The sequence below is a fragment of the Engraulis encrasicolus genome, chromosome 10 (assembly GCF_034702125.1).
Source record: "Engraulis encrasicolus isolate BLACKSEA-1 chromosome 10, IST_EnEncr_1.0, whole genome shotgun sequence".
NCBI classification, from domain to species: domain Eukaryota; kingdom Metazoa; phylum Chordata; class Actinopteri; order Clupeiformes; family Engraulidae; genus Engraulis; species Engraulis encrasicolus.
In genome coordinates this window covers 24,499,743-24,521,280 of record NC_085866.1, presented here as the reverse complement: position 1 = coordinate 24,521,280, position 21,538 = coordinate 24,499,743, and the positions used below count along the sequence as shown (strand labels likewise).

General features: G+C 42.8%; 4 protein-coding genes across 4 annotated transcripts; 1 reads left to right on the top strand and 3 right to left on the bottom strand.

Annotated features, from left to right (window-relative positions):
* Positions 1–5,077: 5,077 nt before the first annotated feature.
* LOC134457423 (enhancer of split m7 protein-like) lies at positions 5,078–5,970 on the top strand. The gene is made up of 2 exons (XM_063209439.1): positions 5,078–5,149; positions 5,347–5,970. The coding sequence occupies exons 1-2, from the start codon at positions 5,078–5,080 to the stop codon at positions 5,929–5,931; spliced, it is 657 nt and encodes a 218-aa protein (XP_063065509.1). The 3' UTR covers positions 5,932–5,970.
* A 1,535-nt stretch (positions 5,971–7,505) lies between these two features.
* On the bottom strand, positions 7,506–10,875 carry her12 (hairy-related 12). Its single transcript, XM_063209438.1, has 4 exons — positions 10,783–10,875; positions 9,240–9,335; positions 8,669–8,957; positions 7,506–7,528 (listed from the first exon to the last, which is right to left on the bottom strand). The coding sequence occupies exons 1-4, from the start codon at positions 10,873–10,875 to the stop codon at positions 7,506–7,508; spliced, it is 501 nt and encodes a 166-aa protein (XP_063065508.1).
* Positions 10,876–13,977: 3,102 nt separating this feature from the next.
* On the bottom strand, positions 13,978–14,675 carry LOC134457656 (transcription factor HES-5-like). Its single transcript, XM_063209658.1, has 2 exons — positions 14,613–14,675; positions 13,978–14,504 (listed from the first exon to the last, which is right to left on the bottom strand). Exons 1-2 carry the CDS (start codon positions 14,673–14,675, stop codon positions 14,085–14,087), a joined length of 483 nt encoding a protein of 160 aa, XP_063065728.1. The 3' UTR covers positions 13,978–14,084.
* A 3,478-nt stretch (positions 14,676–18,153) lies between these two features.
* Positions 18,154–18,766, bottom strand: LOC134457655 (transcription factor HES-5-like). Its single transcript, XM_063209657.1, has 2 exons — positions 18,687–18,766; positions 18,154–18,573 (listed from the first exon to the last, which is right to left on the bottom strand). Exons 1-2 carry the CDS (start codon positions 18,747–18,749, stop codon positions 18,154–18,156), a joined length of 483 nt encoding a protein of 160 aa, XP_063065727.1. The 5' UTR covers positions 18,750–18,766.
* Positions 18,767–21,538: the final 2,772 nt, after the last annotated feature.

The window sequence follows — 21,538 nt, the reverse complement described above, 5'->3', positions numbered from 1 at the left end:
TTTGAAGAACACAGAGGGTGCTCTCTAAACAGTGCAGTGATGGATATAGCCTACATATTTTCTTATACAATTGTAATGGTTTCGCACTCATGTGTTGCTTACAGAGTTTGTTTTCATTTCCTGTGTCGTACCACGACTACGAGGCAATCCACTTGACGGCTGGCTCCGTCTGCTCACCAACCTACAGATTAATTTCCTCCACAGGTAGGGATTCGAGTGGCTATGCCTACATTGTCGAAATAGAATAGGCTACTAAAGCCTATAGCCTACAATGTCCAAATTATTAGCCTATTCCCTTTGAATGCAGTGCTCATTTGAGTAGCCTAATTTAGCCTACAGTGGAAGAGCAATGCCGCCACTTAAAATAAATAAATAGGCTAATAAATAGCCTAAATAATAAAATAGCATTGTATGAAGAGCAAACTTGGTAGTCTGGGTAACAGACAAACATATTATGATCGAAATGCTCATATTAGAAAATAATAATTTGTGAGAAAATGTTATCTAGCCTATTCAACATAGACTAGGCTACTTTTTGTTGGACAGGGCATGTCGCGTTGTAGCACCGTGAGTGCAACTGTCAATCAGTTGAGAAGGGCTCTGCAGCCTACGTGATCATGTATGGATCTTTACATTGCAGTCATCTAAGATTACGAAAGTTCACGCTTTGTGTGGGCTAAATGATCATTTGCGCTAGAAAGACAAGCGTTGCCTATAGTGGCACCAGGCGGCGCAGGTTGCGTTTGTGGTTTGTGCACACACATGTGACGCGATTATCTTTCCCAAACTCCCAAATTAACCGCTTGGTCTCTGGTGAAGGAGGGGGTGGCCTTGGCACCCTGTCCCTCAACTTCGGGATAGGAAAAAAGCGAAACCAATTTCAGTTCAGGAAAAGGACAGAGCAGAGGAGTAGCCTACCAAACCAAAAGAAGACAAAGTGTTGTAGGCTACATTGCCACTATGGGTGTTTTCATAGCCTACCTGTTCCCTATCAACCATTTAAGCGAACTTATACCTGCAGCTCAGCATTTTCTGTGATGAGAAGTGTATCCAGACCCCTCGGAAGTGAACCATGCTGAGACCTTTATTGACGTGATTGCGCTTTGCCAATGACGCTAGGGTGTTCATAAAGACGCACGGCTACTATTTTCAAAGGCGGGTCAATATTTTTTCATAAATATTTCCTGCGGTCAGGGCAAGCGGGTGGACTAGGGAAAAAAGCGGTGGGTTGTGTCTTGTCTTTTCGTCAGCCCGCGCATCACTGATACCTGCCCTATGTGCAGAGGTCTGTGGCTCTGAGTCATCCTCATCTTAAATGAAATGAAATGATGAGTAAATTAATAAGCTAAATATGAGGACGCTTAATCAATTAACCCACTGTCATCTTTATAATCCTAGTAGCAGCCAAAGTAGACTTTAAGTTATAATAAATAGAAATAGTTAAAAATTGTCAAAAAGATCATTTAATTTGAATTTGAAATTTAATTAATAGGCATATTCCATGATTAAAATGATGAATATTATATAGGAAAGCTAAAACAATAAGAATTCACAGGTTTAGGTCATTTGTTGGGTCTTTTGTAGCCTATATTAAAAATGTGTACTGTCGCTTTAAGAAAGGACGAGCCGGCTTTCATTTCAGATCGCAAAGAACCGTGGCGTGGGAGCACCAGTTCTTATATGTTGCTCTGAAGCTCCGAGCTTCTCGCAGACTTTATAACCTTTTATTTTCATTACAGATATTTTAGTTTTAGCACATTTTGTAGGCCTATGTCTTGAGAAGAACAGTAAACGTCAGTTATCACGTGGAGTGGATTTATTTCAATTAGGCTACATGGACATTGACAGTGGAAACAGTAGCCTATCTTTGGGTCGGAGAATAGGCTATATCAGCGTAAGAAAACGCACTTTCCTAGCGGTCTCACCAAGATCAAACCTCTACAATCCTGAAAAAGATTCTCTGCCTCACCTGCACCTGTTCATTTTTTTCGCAGCCAACTCTGCAGAGATGTGCTTCCTTTAGCTAGCCTACCCCCCTTAAGTTCTCTCTTGCTTGATAAAACGACATGTCATCTGCATGTTTCTTAGTTGGGTCAGCCTTCCACAAAACAACCTGAGCCATGTAAAACGTTGACTGCAAGCAAGCTAGCTGGCTGTCGTATTCCCCCAATATCTGAACGTGGCACACCCCGGCTGTCAGATTATTTAGGATCAAACGTCCTAAACTCGAGATCGGCTTTAAGAGACATTAATTGTGATCATGTAGGCCTAGTTTAATACTGTGTAGTCTGCTGTGTTTCCAGCTCACCTCAGGCCGTCAGGGCAGTCGCTCTACTCCCACGACATCTTCGACATATTTTGCGTCTCTGCCCTGGTCGACTCGCATGCATGCTTGTTCCCCCTCCCTCCCATGGCATGTAGAGCTGCGCGTGCCCCCCGCATCGCGCATATGCTGCCCCTCCCTTTGCCTATCTCTCGAGGTGCAGGTGAATCTGAATTTGAAAACTTAATTTAGGAAGCTTCAATCAAAAATACGAATTGCAAAGCAAATCAGTTGAAACATGAAATCTTAGCCTATTTTTCCGAGGCATATCTACAGCTGGCTGTCGGGTTTTTTTGCTAAACGTGGCGCTGGCTGGCTGTCAGATGTATGATAACTAAAAGTTCTAAACTCAACATTGTATTAGAGAGGTTGATTGTGAGCATATTTTGTACCCTAATATGTAGACTGTGTGTAGGGCTCTAGCCGACACCCAGGCATCTTCAAAATCTTTTGTGTGTCTTAGTATAGGCGCTCAAGGGCCTGTCGCGTGCCTTCTCCCTCCCCACCGGAGTTGTTGCGTAGCCTACCTCACATCGCTCGTGCCCATTCTCGACGGGTCTGATGAATTTGTATGACTGACTTAAGTCTTTATTGTACAAAACTTCAATCAAAATTATGAATTATAAAGAAATCAAATGATATTGAAATATGAAATTATAATTGCCATATTATTTTCCCCTCCCTTGGAAGGGCAATATCAGCCAATGTGGGCAAAAGGGCCGTTGCTCGGGCACCGTGGGCAACTATGCTCTGCACGTGCCTGGGGGGGGGGGGGGGATGAAACACAACCCAACACAGCATCTGGTGAAATCAATGTCTTTGCTCAATGCATTTTTCTCCCCCTAGTCTGTTGGGCATATGCCCTCTTCTCTTCTTGTGGGGAATAATAGATGGCAGTTATGTGGGCAGGGCTGCCTGAGAGCCGTTGGCAGGCTGGCATCGGGTGATGTGATGCGTTGTTTAGGGGGTCATTTGCCCGGGCATGTGCGTGATTTGAAAAGTAATAATGCTGGACAAACCTCAGCAAAAGGTCTAATGACACAGCTCAGCAAATGCAATTCTTTCTTAGTAATAACAATTACAATACCAATACTACTACTTATATTAATACTAATGCTAATACAAATAATTATTATAAAAACATGTTTATTATATTGCACAATATATACAAGCCTTGCAGCTCAATGTGATTTAACAGTTAATAGTAATATTTCAGTATAACATGTGCAATAAAGATAAAAGTATAAATGTATCATAAATACAGATGATCGTCTGTGTGAATCTGAATCACTTTGAATAATATGAAACATGACATGTAGTAATGATCATCCAAACACAGCTCCAGCTCCTCCCTCACGCACTGTCTTTCTTCCTTTCTTTCTCTTTTCATGTCAACACCCTTACACACACACACACACACACACACACACACACACACACACACACACACACACACACACACACACACACACACACACACACACACACACACACACACACCAACCCAACTCCAACCCCCCACCACCTCTCTCTCTCTCGCACGTGCACACACACACACACACACACACACACACCCTCCCCAAAACACACACATATGCACAAACACACACACACACACGCACCCACACACACACACACACACACACACACACACACACACACACGCACACACTACACACACACACGCAAACACACGCATACACACAATATAATCGAGAGTGGGAGGCTGGCGGGCAGTGAGGCCGATAAAAGGCCTTTTGTTGTGGGTGAGGTCAACTCCATTGACTCGGGAACGTGTGAGCTAGTCGGCGGATGCCGTTCCCACACTGGCCCTCCATTCAGCAGCCTAATGCTCTCACCAGGGACGGGGACACACAACGGGCGTGTGGCCCGGGAGGAGCGTCCGGGCGGCTAATTGAGTTTAATCTACATTAGGGGGCCCCAAAAGAACATCTGTCCTACGTATATTTATCAGAGGACAGGATCGGTGAACGTGTGCTTTGGAAAAGGTGAGAAAAAAAAAGAAAATGAAAGAAGAACTGGCAATACATGTACGTACAGCAGCTCTTGGGGAGTTGTTAAAGACAACAAAAAAACAAAACAAAACAATAAATAATTGAAATAAGAAAATACTAATAACAATAATAATAATAATAATAATAATAATAATAATTGTAATAATAGTAGAAATAGAAATAAATGAATTTACCAAATAAATAAGATTTGAATGGCTTTTGTCATCCATCTATGTGCTGACACTGTTGTCCTCCAAAGATAATATTAATTTACTAATAAGATAGAATAAGAAAAAATATGATGAAATCATCAGTTTTTTTAAAAACAACAACAAAGAAACAATAGAACCCCCAAATATAGTAAACATCGTAAAGACATACATCCCACTGTGCTTGCATGTCCCCACCTGCGACCATGTGAAGCACTGTGATTATTGAACCAGATAGGCGGTTTGGTTGACCATAGAGGTATTGATTTCTTCCGCCTCCTCCTCCTCCTGGCGGGCCCCCACCCTTCCCCATCTCCACCCCCCTCAGGAGTATTGATTCAGCCCTCTGGTGTCAGAAGTGTGGGAAAGCTAGTGTGGGACAGGCCACATGGCTTTGTAATGGTAATGCTAGGCTATAAATACCAGCCTCCTTCTGTGCAGGTTTGCCACTTCTCATACGGCTGCCATACAGAGAGAGAGACGACAGAGAGACGGCATAGATACACTCTCTCACACACACACAACGAAACATGTCTCCTAATACAGTCTCGCTATTACCCTCATATGATGGACTCAGCCTTTCTGACAAGGAGAGAATCAAAGTAAGTATCTCTTTTTAGATAGCCTAGTTTATTGCACCCAGCGAATCGTTTCAGTGCTGTGAATTGCGTTGACTCACTTTTTGATTTGGATACTACCAGAAAGACTATAATACTCTTAAAACCTCTGAAAATACTCTTCAGACTTGCTGAGAGTCATACTAACCAATACTCCCTTTTCTATTTTCTTTAATCTACAGTTAAGGAAACCCTTGGTGGAGAAGATGCGGCGAGATCGCATCAACAGCTGCATCGAGCAGCTCAAGTCCCTGCTGGAGACGGAGTTCCACAGCCAGGACCCTAATGCCAAGCTGGAAAAGGCTGACATCCTGGAGATGACCGTCAGCTTCCTCAAGCGCCAGCGCCTGCATCTGGGACCGCTTGGCGTCGGCGTCGGCTCACTCGGCCAGAGGGACTACGACTCCTGCGATGGCTACTCCTCCTTCCCTCCTCCTCAGCCCTGGAGTAAGGAGTCCGATGTGGTGTGTGGCTCTGGATCTCCATCTGAGATGGTCGTCATGACTACTGGCTCCAGTCAGAGTCAAGCGAGGACAAGGATGAGGAGTCTCATCAGTGAACCTCACAGCCCTCCCAGGTCTCCCCGCCGGGACATTGTCCTCTCCTCCTCCTCGTCCTACTCCTCCTCCTCCTCTTCCTCCTCTTCGCCCTGTCCATCTCCCTCTTCAGACTTGTCTATGTCTCCTCCTGTCATCACCAAACACAACTTAGTCAGTGTGATCCACCATGCGGCAGGCAGGAGGTGCATGTGGCGACCCTGGCAGTAAGGATGATGGACAGGACACTGGAGGGACTTTAATATAAACAAACCTGAGGGACACCGAGTGTCTCTCAAAAGTGTTGGAGATGTTTTAATTTCACAATTTTAAGCTTTTCTGTTGTTGTTGTTGTTGTTGTTATTATTGTTTCTCATCATATTGATGGACGCGTTACGAAACCCGAGCTTTTGCTTTGTGTTTCTGTTTTGTTTTAGGAGAGAGTTGTTTTGTTTGTTTGTTTGTTTGTTTGTTTGTTTTACGTTTCCTGGTTGAATTATAATCATAGCTTACATGCTTCAGGTGATTCTATCTAGTGACCGACACAACTTATAAGCTTAGTTTTAAACTTTTAGCATTGTTTTAAAATGTCTGCAAAGCAGTTGACTCCTGTGGAGCTTATTGTTCACTTTTTTAATGGTCTACTCTTGGTACAGTATTGGCATTCTTTTTGAGGACAATGTCTCCTTTTTTAAAAGCCTTACAGTATATGGTGAATTCAGGTAAATTGGGTCACTTTGGGCCATTCGCTTATATGCAACAAAAAAAGTGTCCCAATTTACCGGAATTCACCCATATCACAATTGAATCAAAAAGTCACAAGTGTAATTATGTGATATTTGACTACGGTATCACCAACTTCCGCAATGCCTTATTTTAATGTTTCCGACATTCACCACTTTTAAGTTATTGATGTAAATGTGACGTATTTGTAAAGTACAATCAAGTTCCTTTATGTTGTAATCCCTATTGAAACTGCAGGCACAAGTGGATTTACTGGATAACAGAATGTCAGTCCTTGGATTTCTGTGAAAGCAACATAATCACTAGACAACTCATACTGAGAAATATTAATTAAAAACATATGGTATCAAAATGAATACCAAAATTACACTGTGCGTGTCCAGTATTATTTTTTTACACATGTAACAATATATGCACACCTAAATAGTAACATATTGTACATTATTGTTCATTGCTAACATAAATGCTAATGTTAATGCAATGTGACTTCTCAGTGACAGCACCTTTGCACGGCTCATACAGGGGTGACCAGCTTAGTATAGTCTAGCATTCACACACTGTGTGCCCATTAAATATAGACATAGCCTGCCATTTGCAATTCAATAAAACATGATAGGATGATAGTATAAGTGGGCCTATATGACATGATTGTATAAAGACACTTTTGGAGCTTCATTAATTGTGATTTAATGCTCATTTTACTCTAGCACTCATTGCACTCTGAGGAATGTATGGCTGTGCCAGTGACTATATAGTAGAGAATCATTTATTAATCCCGAGGGGAAATTAAGGAAATACATGTATATGATGAACTTACATACACTCCACTACACAGTAACACAAACTTTTTTTCAGTGCTCTCAGTTATGTGTAATCCGGACTACATCATCACAACAAAGATTTCAACACTAAGCAGTGATAAAAAAATGAATAATGTTTATTGGGGGAAAAATAATAATATAACAAGCACAACATAACATAACAGATAAGAGCTTCCCGTTATAATATATGACACAAAAAATCACAAATATGGCCTACAAAACCGAAGCAGCTGGTGTCAGTCACAGTTGAGGGTGGTAATGAACTGTATGGACACAGAGAGAGCACTTCTCAGCTCTTACCAAGGTCGGTGTGGGCAGCTGCTTTGTGTGTGACAACTCACTGAAGATGTTGAATTTTGTGAGAGCCTATGACAGCAACCTGTACAAAGTTGTGTAAAGTAGAGGTACATTTACAGATGTAATTGCAACACTAGTAGTATGATATTACAAAGTTGAAACCATATAATAGCATACCACTGGTGAGGTAATTGCATCTGGAAGAATACTTCTACTTCTACTTTATACAACTCTGAACCTGTATATACAAACACGTTGGAAGAAGCCAGAGAATCAGCTTGCTATAATCAAACAACAAGGACCTAATCTGAAATATCTGCTTATTCTACCATGTAGTGACCCTTACAGTGTAAGTTAACAAACTGACACACTATATGGAGAACTTCATTGTGAACACGCAAACATTTCGGACCGGCCTAGGGCATTTCAGTACAAAGAGAAATATTCTCTGAAATGGCCCTACATTACACCAATTCACATATCTGATAGGTACACAGTTAACTCCACTGGAGTTGTCAAAAAACATGCGAACATTATAAAAAAAACATTATACGAAACAAACCATCATCAACCAAATGAACACAGTATGAATTCGCCAATGGACATTAAAATATGTTATACATGTAAAAAAAAAAACACTTTAAGAGCCAACGTAACCATGAAAGAAGTCGTCCTTCACTTAATAATAAATACGATCCTTTTTCACTGACAAACAATAGTAAAGGACATTACTCATTGGAATACTCTTGTCCATCAATATGAAGACAAACAACCACATAAAAATACAATAGTGGAAAATAAAACATCTCCAACACTTTTGAGAGACACACATGACAAATCCCTCAGGGTTTCGTAAAAAAAGTCAGTCAGGGAAGGAGGGATGCGCCATCACTACCACGGTCGCCACATAGGCCTCTTGCTTAGGCCTACAGCATGGTGGATGACACTGACTGAGTTATGTTTAGATACGACAGGAGAAGAAGAGATGAACGAAACTGAGGTGGGTGGAGAGGAGGTGGACGGGGAGCAGGAGGAGGAGGAGGAGGGCGATGAGGAAGGCGAGGAAAAATCCTGAGGAGTCTGTCTCTGCGGGCTGTGATGCTCACGCAGGGGTGCTCCCGTGCAGGAGCTGGCGGTCAGGAACTGGACAGACTCCCTCCAGCACTGGGAGTAGCCTTGGCTGTAGTCCCTCTGGTCCAACAACATGGAAGCAGACCCCACCAGCTCCAACCGCTGGCGCTTGAGGAAGCTGACGGTCATCTCCAGGATGTCGGCCTTCTCCAGCTTGGCGTTGGGGTCCTGGCCGTGGAACTCCGTCTCCAGCAGGGACTTGAGCTGCTCGATGCAGCTGTTGATACGATCTCGCCGCATCTTCTCCACCAAGGGCTTCCTTAACTGGAAAAAGAGAGATAGAAAGAAAGAAAAAAATAGATATGTTAAAACAATGCTCTAATAGCAATGCTCTAAAATGCTCTAAAAAAAACCTACACTGCACTCTGCACTTGTTGTTCCTTATACTTCCTTTGCACTTCGTATCTGCTAGTGGTGTTGGCTATAATTATGTCCTCGATTGTAAGTTGTTTAGTTAAAAAGTACCTGCCAAATGCAATGCAATGCAATAATGTAAGAAAAAAGTATGAATATTAAGTTATTTTTCATGATTCTAGAAAAACTTACCTTGAATCCATTCTTGTCTGAGAGAGGAAGGCTGTGGTACGCAGGGACAGGCAGGGCAGCAATGTAAGGGGCCATGGCCTCTGGTCTCTGCGATGGCTAGATGAGAAATGGGGGACAGTCTGAAGGCACGCCACAGTATTTATAGTGGGGCATTACCATTACAAAGACATTTGGCCTGTCCCCGGCTTCTTTTCCCACACTCTCACACCAATAGACTCTGACACATCAACAAAGGGGAGACGTAACTTTTTAACCAACTTTATGGTTGGCCTCGAGTTTGTACAATCCTGAGAAAAAAAAGATTCCCAAGGTATCACCAGTCCAAGCCTTGGTGTTGCTGAAACAATACAAATGTGTAGGACACATACTATTGTGAAATTTTCTGGCACAGGCTGGTGCTGATGTATGGTCTTTTGATTTTTTTTGAAATATGAATGACAACTACCCTTCAACAATACAATCTCAAATAAAAGATAATATAAAAAGAAATAGAATAAAGAAAACTGAGATGGATAGATGCATGGAAGTATGCATGGATGGATGAATGCATAGGCTAGATAGATAGGTGGATAGATTTTTATTTATTTTTATTTTTTTCTATTTTATTGGTTTACTTGACAGGGGCCATGTACAGGACAACTCCAGTACCAGAGTTAGCTACAAATAACTGCAATGTGATGCGATGCAGGTCCCATGCACTGGAGTAGCCATAACAAATTGAATTGAATTGAGGCCTACTGTAGGCTATTTCACTGTAGTTATCGTATCAGTGTAACAGGTTACGGACTAATTCAGCAGAATTACTTGAGGTTACCGAAAATTAAAATTAGTCAAACTATTTCACATTTTCAGACTCACTAGCCTACAGAAAAGCATACACTGAAAGACGACAGTTAGTTGTCAGGCAAGTTATTAGCCCACGAGTAGCGCGTGTGGTTTATGGCACGTGGACACCTTTAATTAAACCACGAGGCGAAAAGACTCACGTTCACACCGCTGTGTGAAGGTGGGAAGCGAGGTTGAAGTGACTGGCACAGCGTGAGAAGATCCCTTGGCCTTTGATCATGGCACTCGGAAACAATTTGTGGAGGTGAGGTGATGAGGAGGCACGCGACTTGTCTTCAACTGTTTAACACAGAATTATTGCTTGCAGTGTGTTCCTTGCGCATATGTTTCCGAGTGCTGACTTTATGGCAAGCAATTAAACACCAGGATTTATTTGGAAGACTCGTGTTGCTGGCTCTTGGAATCCACACACAACTCAATACCAAAAGCAGGCGAAGGGAACGGCATCTGTTTCAGTCCAGTTTTCTATTTAGTTTTGTCTACTTTCTTATCAAGAATGTCGACTGTAGAGATGCTGCGATTTATCCACTATGTTGTTCTCCTAAGCCAATGCACGCATTACATGGCAATAGTAGGCTGCAGCACTGCAAACCCAGGCTACTTCATCTTTATTAATAAGTATGCGATTAATTTATTGAGTCATGGCGCATGCCCCCTCCCTTCCTCATGACATTCTCTCCTCAGCTGCAGTTCACACGCTTGCGCCTGCCTCGCACACTTCGCTCACACGCCCTGTAGACAAGCCGTCTCCGTTATTGAGGGGGTCATCGCCTTGACTGATCTTGGCCATTGTCTAGTGCAGCGTGCTGGGTGGTTGTCGAGTGTGGGAAAACGTCTTGCCCTTCTTTGGTACAGGTGGACAGACGCTGCGCACACATAACCATGGTCAGAAGGCGCGTTTGTCCACACAAAAAATGGGCTACTAGTTAACAATAGCCTTGGATACCATGACTGTGGTGGAATGTTCTCTGGTGCCCGGAAATCTCGTGAGAAGGCACAGCATATGTATGGTAATATAATTTATAGATGCCAGAACAACACCGTTGTCTATATAAAAATCTCTGTTCTTCCAACGAAAAAAATCAGATGCTTCTAAAAGACAAAGAAAACAAGCTCAATGCCTTTTACTTAGAGCCCAATGAAGCATACTTTTTGAAGTGATATTTTAGATGTAGTTTTTTGGTAATTTTTTTCTTTTAGTTGTGAAGTTGTCATACTTGCCATCTAACAGGAGACAGTAAATGTAGGCTACTGTCTTATCTTACAGACATTGTTTAAGTATGCTGCTTCCACAACAGAGATTCACAGTTTGGCTTGTGTTGTCCCCATTTAGGTGGCAGACTTTGGCATTGTTTGAAGTGTAAAAAGAACCACCCACAATTAAGTGTGGGAACCTATTGCTGGTAGTTCTCCAGCTCTCTCTCTTTCTTTCTTCTTTCTTTTTCTGCAGGCAAGAAGAGTTCCCATGCTGTCTGTGCCTGTGAGTTGGTCCTCCAGTCTTTCCCACAGTCTGTTTGCTCTCTGTCCTCAATAGGGGAACAATGGAAGTGTGTCTTGTTACACATCGCGTTAGCCATTGTGTTTGATCTTTCACTGACACTGGGGGTAGACCTTACATATTGTGCCACCATCTGGAAGTCTCCAATGGTTATAACCCAGGCTCTCTCACTCACTGTGCTCGCCACCACCAGCCAATAGACAGACACACAGAAAGGGGTTATGGCGAAAGTTATGTAATACTCCTCATAGCCACTGTTGCAGATTACCCACATCAATTGAACGAATTGAACACTGAACCTGACATCATATACTACACCAGTGGACCTTAAAAATAAGCACTATACAACACATTTTAAAACATGATATAGATATTAGCACAAAGTCTTTGGCATGTAGATTTTTAGGCCCACATTATGTAGTAGCCTAACGTATGTGGATTGGATTGTCTTTGCTATTCTAACCTTAATTAGCCTCATTGTTGGTTCTGCATTCTCTGTCAGTTCGCACATATAGCTTTTCAAATGATCTCTGGTAAACTGTTCGTTGGACCTTCATTAAAGGTTCAGTGAGTAATTGTATTCGTTTATTTTTAAGACGTATGTGCCCATTCATAAATGTAATCTTTTGGCCAAATACGTATGTCTGTGATGAATGACTAATGTCTATCACTGAAAATGGTGGACATGTAGAAGATTCACGCATATTTGATTGAAAAGTGTACCTTTCTAAGTCATGTATTCATGTATTCATGTAATGAATACTTAGAAAACTGATGGAGGTAGTGAGTATTTGTGGGCAAAAAGGCAACATTTGTGAATGGGTAGGTTAAATTCTGGAAATAAACTAGCCAGCTAAAAATGATATAGGCCTACTCTACCTATAAAAGGTTAATGGTTATTAACTTAAAGTTAATAATTTTATGAATGTCAGTATTCAAAATATTAATTTTAATGATTTATTTATCAATTTCATAATATTTACTCTAGTTTTGTACTCTCCGCCCTCACTAACTGAAACCACTTTTAAAAGGAGACAAAATCAAGAGCCAGGGAAGCTGACAGGGGGGGTGCACACAAATGGGACAGTTGCCCCGGGCCCAAGAATAGTGTCCTCATTACATTGTATGTATTGGGTGAGGGGAACGTTTAGATCAGTGATTCTCAACTGGTGGGTCGGGACCCAAAAGTGGGTCGCAGAGGGTTCCTGGGCGGGTCGCGGAGCTGTGATGCAATGCACTAAAAATGACTATGATGTCGAAGACAGAGTGAAACATGGTTAATAGGCCTTTTCCTCTCCACTACTTCATAAGACACATTGTATATCAGCATACAATGCAAATAATAATGCATATTATGAAATGCATGGTAATATTTTGTATTATTATTGGAAGAATCTGACGGTGCGACACACAGTTTGGGTCACAACGTATTGACCACGGGAAATTGTGGGTCTCAAGACTATTCCAGTTGAGAACCTCTGGTTTAGATGACATTGTCCTGGGCCCAGCCAAAGCTCTCAGTCAGTGGCCCTGTCAAGAGCCACGTTTAATGGCAAAGAATAATGATAATCAATTGCCTGCTGTGTCTGTTAGGATTCTCACTCAGCCAGGTCGTGATACTCAAAAGAGTTAAATTGTATGCAAATAGGCTTTCTCAAGAGCTTGAAATCACCTTCAAAACGAGGGCTCCTGCATTACATTACACTACATTGCATGCTCAAGGGCACATCAGCCATTGATGGAGGTGTAAAGGGAGATGTCCAGTAAAGATTCAAATTTCAAATCTACAATCTTCTGGTCCGAAGACCACGCCCCTAACAATTAAACCACAGCTACAAATAATGCTATACTGTGTGGAAGTAATTTTCAATGACTGAAAGTAAAGAGGCAGAAAATAGTATTTCAATTAAGTGCATATTTTTTATTTTGTTTTCTCAAGGCACAGTGATAAGGGAGCCGCAGGTGTGTAATATACACACATGTTGCAGTAGATCACACAATACACAAATGCACTGTATGATCCAAAGGCACTGTATTATTATTCAAGCAATTACAATTATTCAAGCAATTCCACCCAGAATATGGGAACTGTTTGTTATATTCACAGAATAATAATGTAATAACATTACTGGACATCAAAGCAGCAATTCATAGTAGCATATGCTAAAGAGCATAGCAACCCAATATGGGTCATACAGAACAGTAAGCTTCATTTAACACAATGTAAAACAGATATATTCCGGATGGAATGAGTATCATTTGCAAACAACAGCAAAACTGATTTTCAGAAAAAGGCTTGCAATTGTACAATATGTAAAATAATGAATATGAGGTCATTTCTCCTCTTCAATATTGTGTTGGCAAATATTGACAACACTTGCAGGTGAACAGACATTCATATTTCTTTTGCATACAAAAGACTGAAGTAGAATTTCTGGTGTCATTCATAGAATGCCACTCTAAATTCTGTTGGTGTGCATGGTGTAAGAGTCCATGTGGCTCTACCAGGGCCTCCAGAGTGCAGCACAGCCTGGAGTCTTGTCTTTGCTGCTGATGTGGCGGACTGGAGAGCTGGGCCGGGACTGGACTCTGGTGCTCTTGTCCGCTGCAGGCATCTTGTGTAGGAAGTGGCTCAGCAGTCTTCTCTGGGACTGTGTCTGCACATGACACTGGGACAGGAAGTTGACAGCTTCCTGCATACACCTGGAGTAACCCTCATTGGCTGCAGTGGAGCAGGTGGAGGCATTCTGCTGCTGCTGCTTCTGTCTCAGGAAGTGGACAGTCATCTCCAGGATGTCAGCTTTCTCCTGCTTGGAGTCTGGATGCTGCTTCAGGAACTCCTGACCCAGTAGAGTCTTGAGATGTTCAATGCTGTTGTTGATGCGATCTCTACGCAATTTCTCCACCAAGGGCTTTCGCACCTGAAATGGCAAAAGAAGAAGATGTTTAGATACTGCTCCAGTATTCAAAGAGATGTAAGAGTAATTAAAAACACAATGCAGGGAACTTTTGAGGACAAAGATATTCACCTTAATGTTCAGTGGAAGATGCTCCATATAGTAGGTCATGGGTACAGTGACAGTAGGTGCCATGGCTGTTGGTATCTGTGCTGCTGTGGTCTCTCTGAAGAGGATCTTGAGCTGTGTGCTGCTGACTGTCTCTCTCCTGCTCCTATTTATACCCCCAGATCTCCATATGAATGTGTGGGTCTTGGGCTTGTTGGAGGTTCTCACAGTCTGCAGCCAATGGGAGAGCCTGGGAGCACAATCAGTAATGGAGACCTGCCACATGTCCAATGAAGTGAGCTCGTCCCAGGGGAGAAGGAGCAGTCAGCCTAGCAGCAGGTGGAGTGTGTGTGCGTGTGTGCGTGCGTGTGTGTGTAAACACGTGTGTATGCGCGCGTGTGTGTGCGCGTGCGTGCGTACATGTACGTGTGTTTAGGTGTACACATACAGTAATGCGTTTGTATACATGTATGTACATTATACTAGGGTGAAATAAGAAACCGTGAAATATATAACTTACAAATAAGTACATGCCAACCATATTGACCAAATAGTGGCAATAAAAGTAAGTTACCGATTTGAATAGAATCTAATTCCCCTGTTAAATTACTGTATGCTTTTAAATGGTACTGACATACCTTTTCATTATAACTGTATCACAGTTGTCGTGTGATGTAGGGCAGTAGCACACAATCAAAGACACCCTACCAAGTGATGTTGAACTACACTATAGGGCCTTGTGGTGTGTTTATGGTGTATAAAAGTCCTTGTGTTGTGTTTATGGCATTTCAGACACTTGGACAGGGAGTGGGACTTCTCTCTCAGGAGCTTTCCCACACTCTGCCCATTCAAACAAACCAGATAAAGCGCTCCCTGGACAATAGACGTGTGCCTCGTTCGTTAAATGCTAATGTGGCCCTCTCTGTCAGTGTCACGAGAGCATCCCTCTAGAGGGGTCATAAATGCCCTTTAATTCCCTACAACACATCCAAATATTATGGGGTAATATCTCCCCTCATGTGAATGAATAACTGATGCTAACAAAAATCTGTTGCTTAACTCATAAACCCGTAGCCCCATAATGCACGCTGTACCTCCAGTGGCACGCTGTACATTGAAGGTTAACTACCATAGTACTACAATACAATGACATGACACAAGTCCTTTAGTAATGCACTACGACTTGGTCATTGCCTTTCTGGTAACAGCAAATGTATAACGCTGTGTCTTAATGGGTTGATATTAAGACCTGCTTGACCTTTGAGGAAGATATCGTTGAAGATTTGTCAAACAAATCCAGATAGGATATGACATTGATATTTGCAACACAGTTTATGTACAGTATGCTGATGGCAGTGTTATGGCAACTGCATAGCACATTAAACAAAATGACATGTCGTAAAATTAATTAATTCATTAAACTGATCAGAAAGATAAAAATCTGTTTCAATCCAAACTAAAATCAGCTAATCTGTCACTCCATAAAATGACTTAACGAATTTAGTACTTCAGCATCACCTGCATAATCACTATTTGTCTTTCTAAATTGGAAACCTTAAGAGTTGGGGCAGCCGTGGCCTAGTGGTTAGGGAGGTGGTCTTCAGATCAGAGGGTTACAGGTTCGAATCCCACCGCTACACCTCCATCCATGGCTGAAGTGCCCTTGAGCAAGGCCCCTAACCCCAGGTTGTTCCAGGGACTGTAACCAATACCCTGTAAATAACTAAGTCGCTTTAGGAGAAAGTGTGTGTCTCTCTCTCTAAAGTGAAATTAGGAGTAGCAGTCCTCTGATAATAAATATGGATGGAGCAATGGTGGTCTGAGGCCTGAAATGATCATTTCAGTAGCCCCGTACGACTTTGTTGCTGTCGACCAACGTTGACGGAAGCACGTGAGCGAGAACTTGTTGTCACGATGTGGGTGTTATTAAATACAGCGCATTTGCAGTCGGCCACAAATATGAACGAGACGATGAGCTCGCACCGGTTTGCTCTACTAACACACCACGTGTGAGGAGTGGGGGGACAGGCAGTGAGGAGGAGCTGAAGTGGGGACCTGCGCAAACTTGTGTAGAGGTGTGAGACAAGACCCATATACACACGTGAGTGAGTTGTTGACCAACCAGTTCATGGGCGCGTGACCTCGGAGGCAGTCGGCCGACGAGCGTTGAAGGGGATAAGCAACTGCAGAGGTTGCAAGATCTGACTGCAGCCACATTCATCCCACCATAGTCTTACACCATGTGACATGTCACCTCGTCAACGCAACGTCGACGAAATTTCGAAGTTTGACAGGAAATCTAACCGTCATGCAGCATTTTGATCCAGGGTGCATTGCTGTCTTCATGCGCATGTCTGCGTTGATGTCATGTCGAATGTACTTATTGACTTACTGTATACAGGATGTACACAGTATGCTACACTACACCACAGTACGCAACACTATACTTTGTTACTCTGATTTGTAATTATACATTTAATGACATTAAAGTTGAATCTAATATTTCGTCTACTGACAAAAAAGATATTGTATACAGTAAGATGCATACAGTATGCTTCATTACTGTTACTCATATTTCAGATTATGGAGGATTGCATTCTTTAAATTCTATTGCACATCAGGGGCTATAATTTACCGGCTGGGTATTACTTTCAAAATGATTCAAAGACACACGTTCATTTGATTTGTCTTCATATTTATTTCTCAAAAGCGTAATTTTTTTTTCTATTTTTGATGTCACAACATCTTCTTGAATGTCAAGAAATTCAACACATTTTCAATCAAATGTTACTGGGTACTCTAAAATAGAGTAAGGCACATTTTCACATAACAAACAGCAACCAGTGAAAAAAATTACATGTTATCACATGCCACATGTAGACATGTCAAAACAGACAATTACAATTTAGCACTCAGTCCTATTAAATATAGGGTACATAAGAGCATCATGAGGGTATTATACAACCCGGGTACATTTCAACTTCTTAACTTCATAGAAGTTAAAAACACAGTGTTCAAATACACTCATATACAGTAATCTCTAAGATTTCCAGCGTTTACAAAGATGTGGTCTCTGGAAGATTAAAATAAATTGTAATTTAGTTCACATAAGAACATACATGTGGAAACAATGTCCCCATTGGGGATTCAAAGCAGTTATATGAAGCAATTTCAGATTCATAGCCATTTTCATCAGCTTTTCAAAAATCAAAGCATGTCAAAATCCTGCAGTAGAACATCAGGGACATGGTCCCGATATAGTTGGAATCACTGTCCATGTCAGTGACAGACTAGCCTCCTAGAGGCTTTTAACAGATATCCTGTGTAGTCAGAACATACATGTAGTAATTGTATTTTTGTCATGAAAAGAACTAAAACAGATAAATATCTGTTTTTTACACAAAAAAATATTCAGCATTGAAAGGAAAAGAAATAATTTCATGAATTTCATGAATATAGAAGATCAGGGACATGGTCCCTACATGGTTAGAATCACTGTCCACGCCAGTCACTGACTGACGATATGAATTCTGTTGGTGTGCATGTAGTAAGAGTCCACGTGGCTCTACCAGGGCCTCCAGAGTGCAGCACAGCCTGGAGTCTTGTCTTTGCTGCTGATGTGGCGGACTGGAGAGCTGGGCTGGGACTGGACTCTGGTGCTCTTGTCCGCTGCAGGCATCTTGTGTAGGAAGTGGCTCAGCAGTCTTCTCTGGGACTGTGTCTGCACATGACACTGAGACAGGAAGTTGACAGCTTCCTGCATACACCTGGAGTAGCCCTCATTGGCTGCAGTGGAGCAGGTGGAGGCATTCTGCTGCTGCTGCTTCTGTCTCAGGAAGTGGACAGTCATCTCCAGGATGTCAGCTTTCTCCTGCTTGGAGTCTGGATGCTGCTTCAGGAACTCCTGACCCAGTAGAGTCTTGAGATGTTCAATGCTGTTGTTGATGCGATCTCTACGCAGTTTCTCCACCACAGGCTTTCGCACCTGAAATGGCAAATGAAGAGGATGTTTAGATACTGATTCAGCATTTAAAGACAAGTAAAAATTGTGGGGGGAAAAACATTATACAAGGAACTCTTAAGGACAAAGATATTCACCTTAATGTCATGTGGAAGATGCTCCATTGAGTAGGTCATGGGTACAGTGACAGTAGGTGCCATGGCTGTTGGTATCTGTGCTGCTGTGGTCTCTCTGAAGAGGATCTTGAGCTGTGTGCTGCTGACTGTCTCTCTCCTCCTCCTATTTATACCCCCAGATCTCCATATGAATGTGTGGGTCTTGGGCTTGTTGGAGGTTCTCACAGTATGCAGCCAATGGGAGAGCCTGGGAGCACAATCAGTAATGGAGACCTGCCACATGTCCAATGAAGTGAGCTCGTCCCAGGGGAGAAGGAGCAGTCAGCCTAGCAGCAGGTGGAGTGTGTGTGGGTGTGGGTGTGGGTGTGTGTGTGTGTGTGGTGTGGGTGGGTGGATAATATGCACGTGCATGTAGGTGTGAGAGAAAGTGTGTGGGAAAGTTTGATGAAATGGCACACTTGTCATGATTTCAGATGTTGTAGAGAAATCGAGCCAATATGAACAGGCAAAAAATCTGTATATAAACACATTTGCAGTTCAAAGATTGAAACGTTTCTAAACCTTTTAGTGTACCTGTACGTGTGTACTGAATTGACCCGTTCAGAAGTTGCGCCGTCACTGACTGCGCATGCATTGTTGACTCAAACACACACGCTCTCTAACAGACAGTGCGGACCCAAAAAAGAGAAGACCTGTCGTCCTGAAACTTGTACGGTTATAAAAAAAAATAGATATCCTAAGAGTACACTTGTTACGCTATTCTAATTACGTCACATCTGCAGTGGTGGACAAAGTAAAAGTAAAAGTACTTTCGTGGTGTAATTACAACAGTAGCACACGATATTACAAAGCTGTTACACCATTTACTCCATTTTACCTACCTATTGACATAGACTTTGTCATTACTGAAAAACAATAAAAACCTAACAAGGACCCACAACAAACTCAACCCACCCTGTGCAGAATCAGCTTATCGTAAGACAAGTACATTGGTCTACTTTTTACTCAGATAAGTTACCTGTGTTGAAAAGAAACTGTGTTTCTTTTTTTACTTTTACTTTGTCCACCCCTGCACATCTGTGTACAAACAGTAAAGGGGTCTACACTGTACTGTATACAGTACATCATATTTGGACTCCCATGTATTGTATTTTTTATTAAATTAAATTGGAATGATGATTCCAAATGATTTATTCAAAGTGGTTCTTCTCCAGTGTTGCCAGATTGGGCAGTTGGGCTGCTTGGGAAAAGCGTCTGCGGGTGAAAACGCTGAAAATCTGAACTGAACTGTTTTTTGAGCACCTTTTCGGCGGGTTTTGATCAGACACGTATGGCAACACTGTTCCTGTCTCGTTTTATGAAAGCGTCACTTTAGATTTCATTATAGGACTAGGTGTTAAAGTCCCTTCATGTTCATAACAGGTGATGGTGGAGTGGGGTTTAGTGATGGCCATGTGGTGCCACCATCGCAACACATCGTCAGTTGTGTATCCTGCATCATTGGGTGTTTCGGCCATTTCACACAAAACACTCTCATACAGGTTGGCCCACCACAGGCTGATCAGACCTGGGTGTGTGCTGTACGGTGGCATCACATGGTCACCTGGCAGCCCATGTTGTGTCCCTACGCTTCAGCCACAGCCAGTGACTGCTCTCCTCAGCTGCTGCAGACAGCTCTTTAATGGCCCTCCGTTGGGCCTGCCCTCTGACACCGACCTCCTTAAGAAGCCCCGTGGTGCTTCTGGCCACAAAGCCCCTGCAGCCCACCTCCACAGGCCACACCTTCACATTCCAGCCCCGCCCCTCTGCTTCCGCTGCAAGGTCGGCATACCGCAGCCTCTTCCTTTCATACGCCTCCCCAATCGAATCCTCCCACGGGACGGTAAGCTCTACAATGAAGACACGCTGGCAGGAATTGGACCATAGGACCAGGTCAGGGCGCAAGTTTGTTACCGCGATTTCAGGTGGAAAGCGGAGCCTCTGACTGAGGTCCACCCGCATTTCCCAGTCCCGGGCCATGGTCAGTGGGCCCACCTCCAAAGGAGCTGGCTTGGCTCCCCTTTTCTCCCCTTCCCGGACAAAAGGTGTCTTCCATGGAGCAGCTGGTTGGGAATTTGGAGGCATGGCATTGGTGGTTAGTCTTTTCTCCTCAAGTTTAGCAGCCAAACTCTTCAGCACCTGGTTGTGGCGCCAGGTGTACCTTCCTTGGGTCAGGCTGGTCTTACAACCCACCAAGATGTGCTTTAGGCTTGCAGGAACTGCACATAGGGGACAGGCTGGTTCCTCTCCATACCACAGGTGTAGGTTGGTTGGAGAGGGCAGCACGTCATACGTGGCCCTGAGGATGAAACTAAGCCTGTTGGCCTCCATACTCCACAGCTCGCTCCATGTTATTTTTAAAACTTACTTGGCCAAGACTGGCACACAATCCCAGACTACTGTAGGTCCTGGTGGTGTGTTTATGGTGTTTCAGACACTGGGACTGGGACTGGGACTGCTCTCTCAGGAGCTTTCCCACACTCTGCCCATTCAGACAAACCAGATACAGCGCTCCCTGGACAATAGACGTGTGCCTTGTTAAATGCTAATGCACCCCATTTCAACAACGTCACGAGAGCAACCCCACTGTGTACAGAAGGGCTAATAAGTAGCCTTTAATTTGTACAAACACCCCAAAACGTTGCTGTCGTTACTTTGCTTCAGGTCAGGTGTGTTTCAAAAAGCTGACACACTTCCTTCACACCTCTACCTGTCCACTGTTGTTAGATTGAGAATGACCTCCATTTGTAAGTTGTTTTGGATGAAAGCATCTGCTGAATGTGACCACAAACTCTCCAAATGACAGTCATTTTTTGGAAAGTTAGGTGGGTGGG

What these genes read in the sequence shown, in the direction of transcription:
- LOC134457423 (XM_063209439.1), top strand. Translation starts at nt 5,078, where the DNA reads ATGTCTCCTAATACAGTCTCGCTATTACCCTCATATGATGGACTCAGC. An exon ending in CTGACAAGGAGAGAATCAAA is followed by an intron (nt 5,150 to 5,346) that starts GTAAGTATCTCT and finishes TTTAATCTACAG; the next exon opens with TTAAGGAAACCCTTGGTGGA.
- LOC134457656 (XM_063209658.1), bottom strand. Translation starts at nt 14,675, where the DNA reads ATGGCACCTACTGTCACTGTACCCATGACCTACTATATGGAGCATCTT. An exon ending in ATCTTCCACTGAACATTAAG is followed by an intron (nt 14,505 to 14,612) that starts GTGAATATCTTT and finishes TTGCCATTTCAG; the next exon opens with GTGCGAAAGCCCTTGGTGGA.
- LOC134457655 (XM_063209657.1), bottom strand. Translation starts at nt 18,749, where the DNA reads ATGGCACCTACTGTCACTGTACCCATGACCTACTCAATGGAGCATCTT. An exon ending in ATCTTCCACATGACATTAAG is followed by an intron (nt 18,574 to 18,686) that starts GTGAATATCTTT and finishes TTGCCATTTCAG; the next exon opens with GTGCGAAAGCCTGTGGTGGA.
- her12 (XM_063209438.1), bottom strand. Translation starts at nt 10,875, where the DNA reads ATGGCCAAGATCAGTCAAGGCGATGACCCCCTCAATAACGGAGACGGC. An exon ending in CAGACAAGAATGGATTCAAG is followed by an intron (nt 8,958 to 9,239) that starts GTAAGTTTTTCT and finishes CTCTTTTTCCAG; the next exon opens with TTAAGGAAGCCCTTGGTGGA. An exon ending in CTGCACGGGAGCACCCCTGC is followed by an intron (nt 7,529 to 8,668) that starts GTGAGCATCACA and finishes GTGTCCATACAG; the next exon opens with TTCATTACCACCCTCAACTG.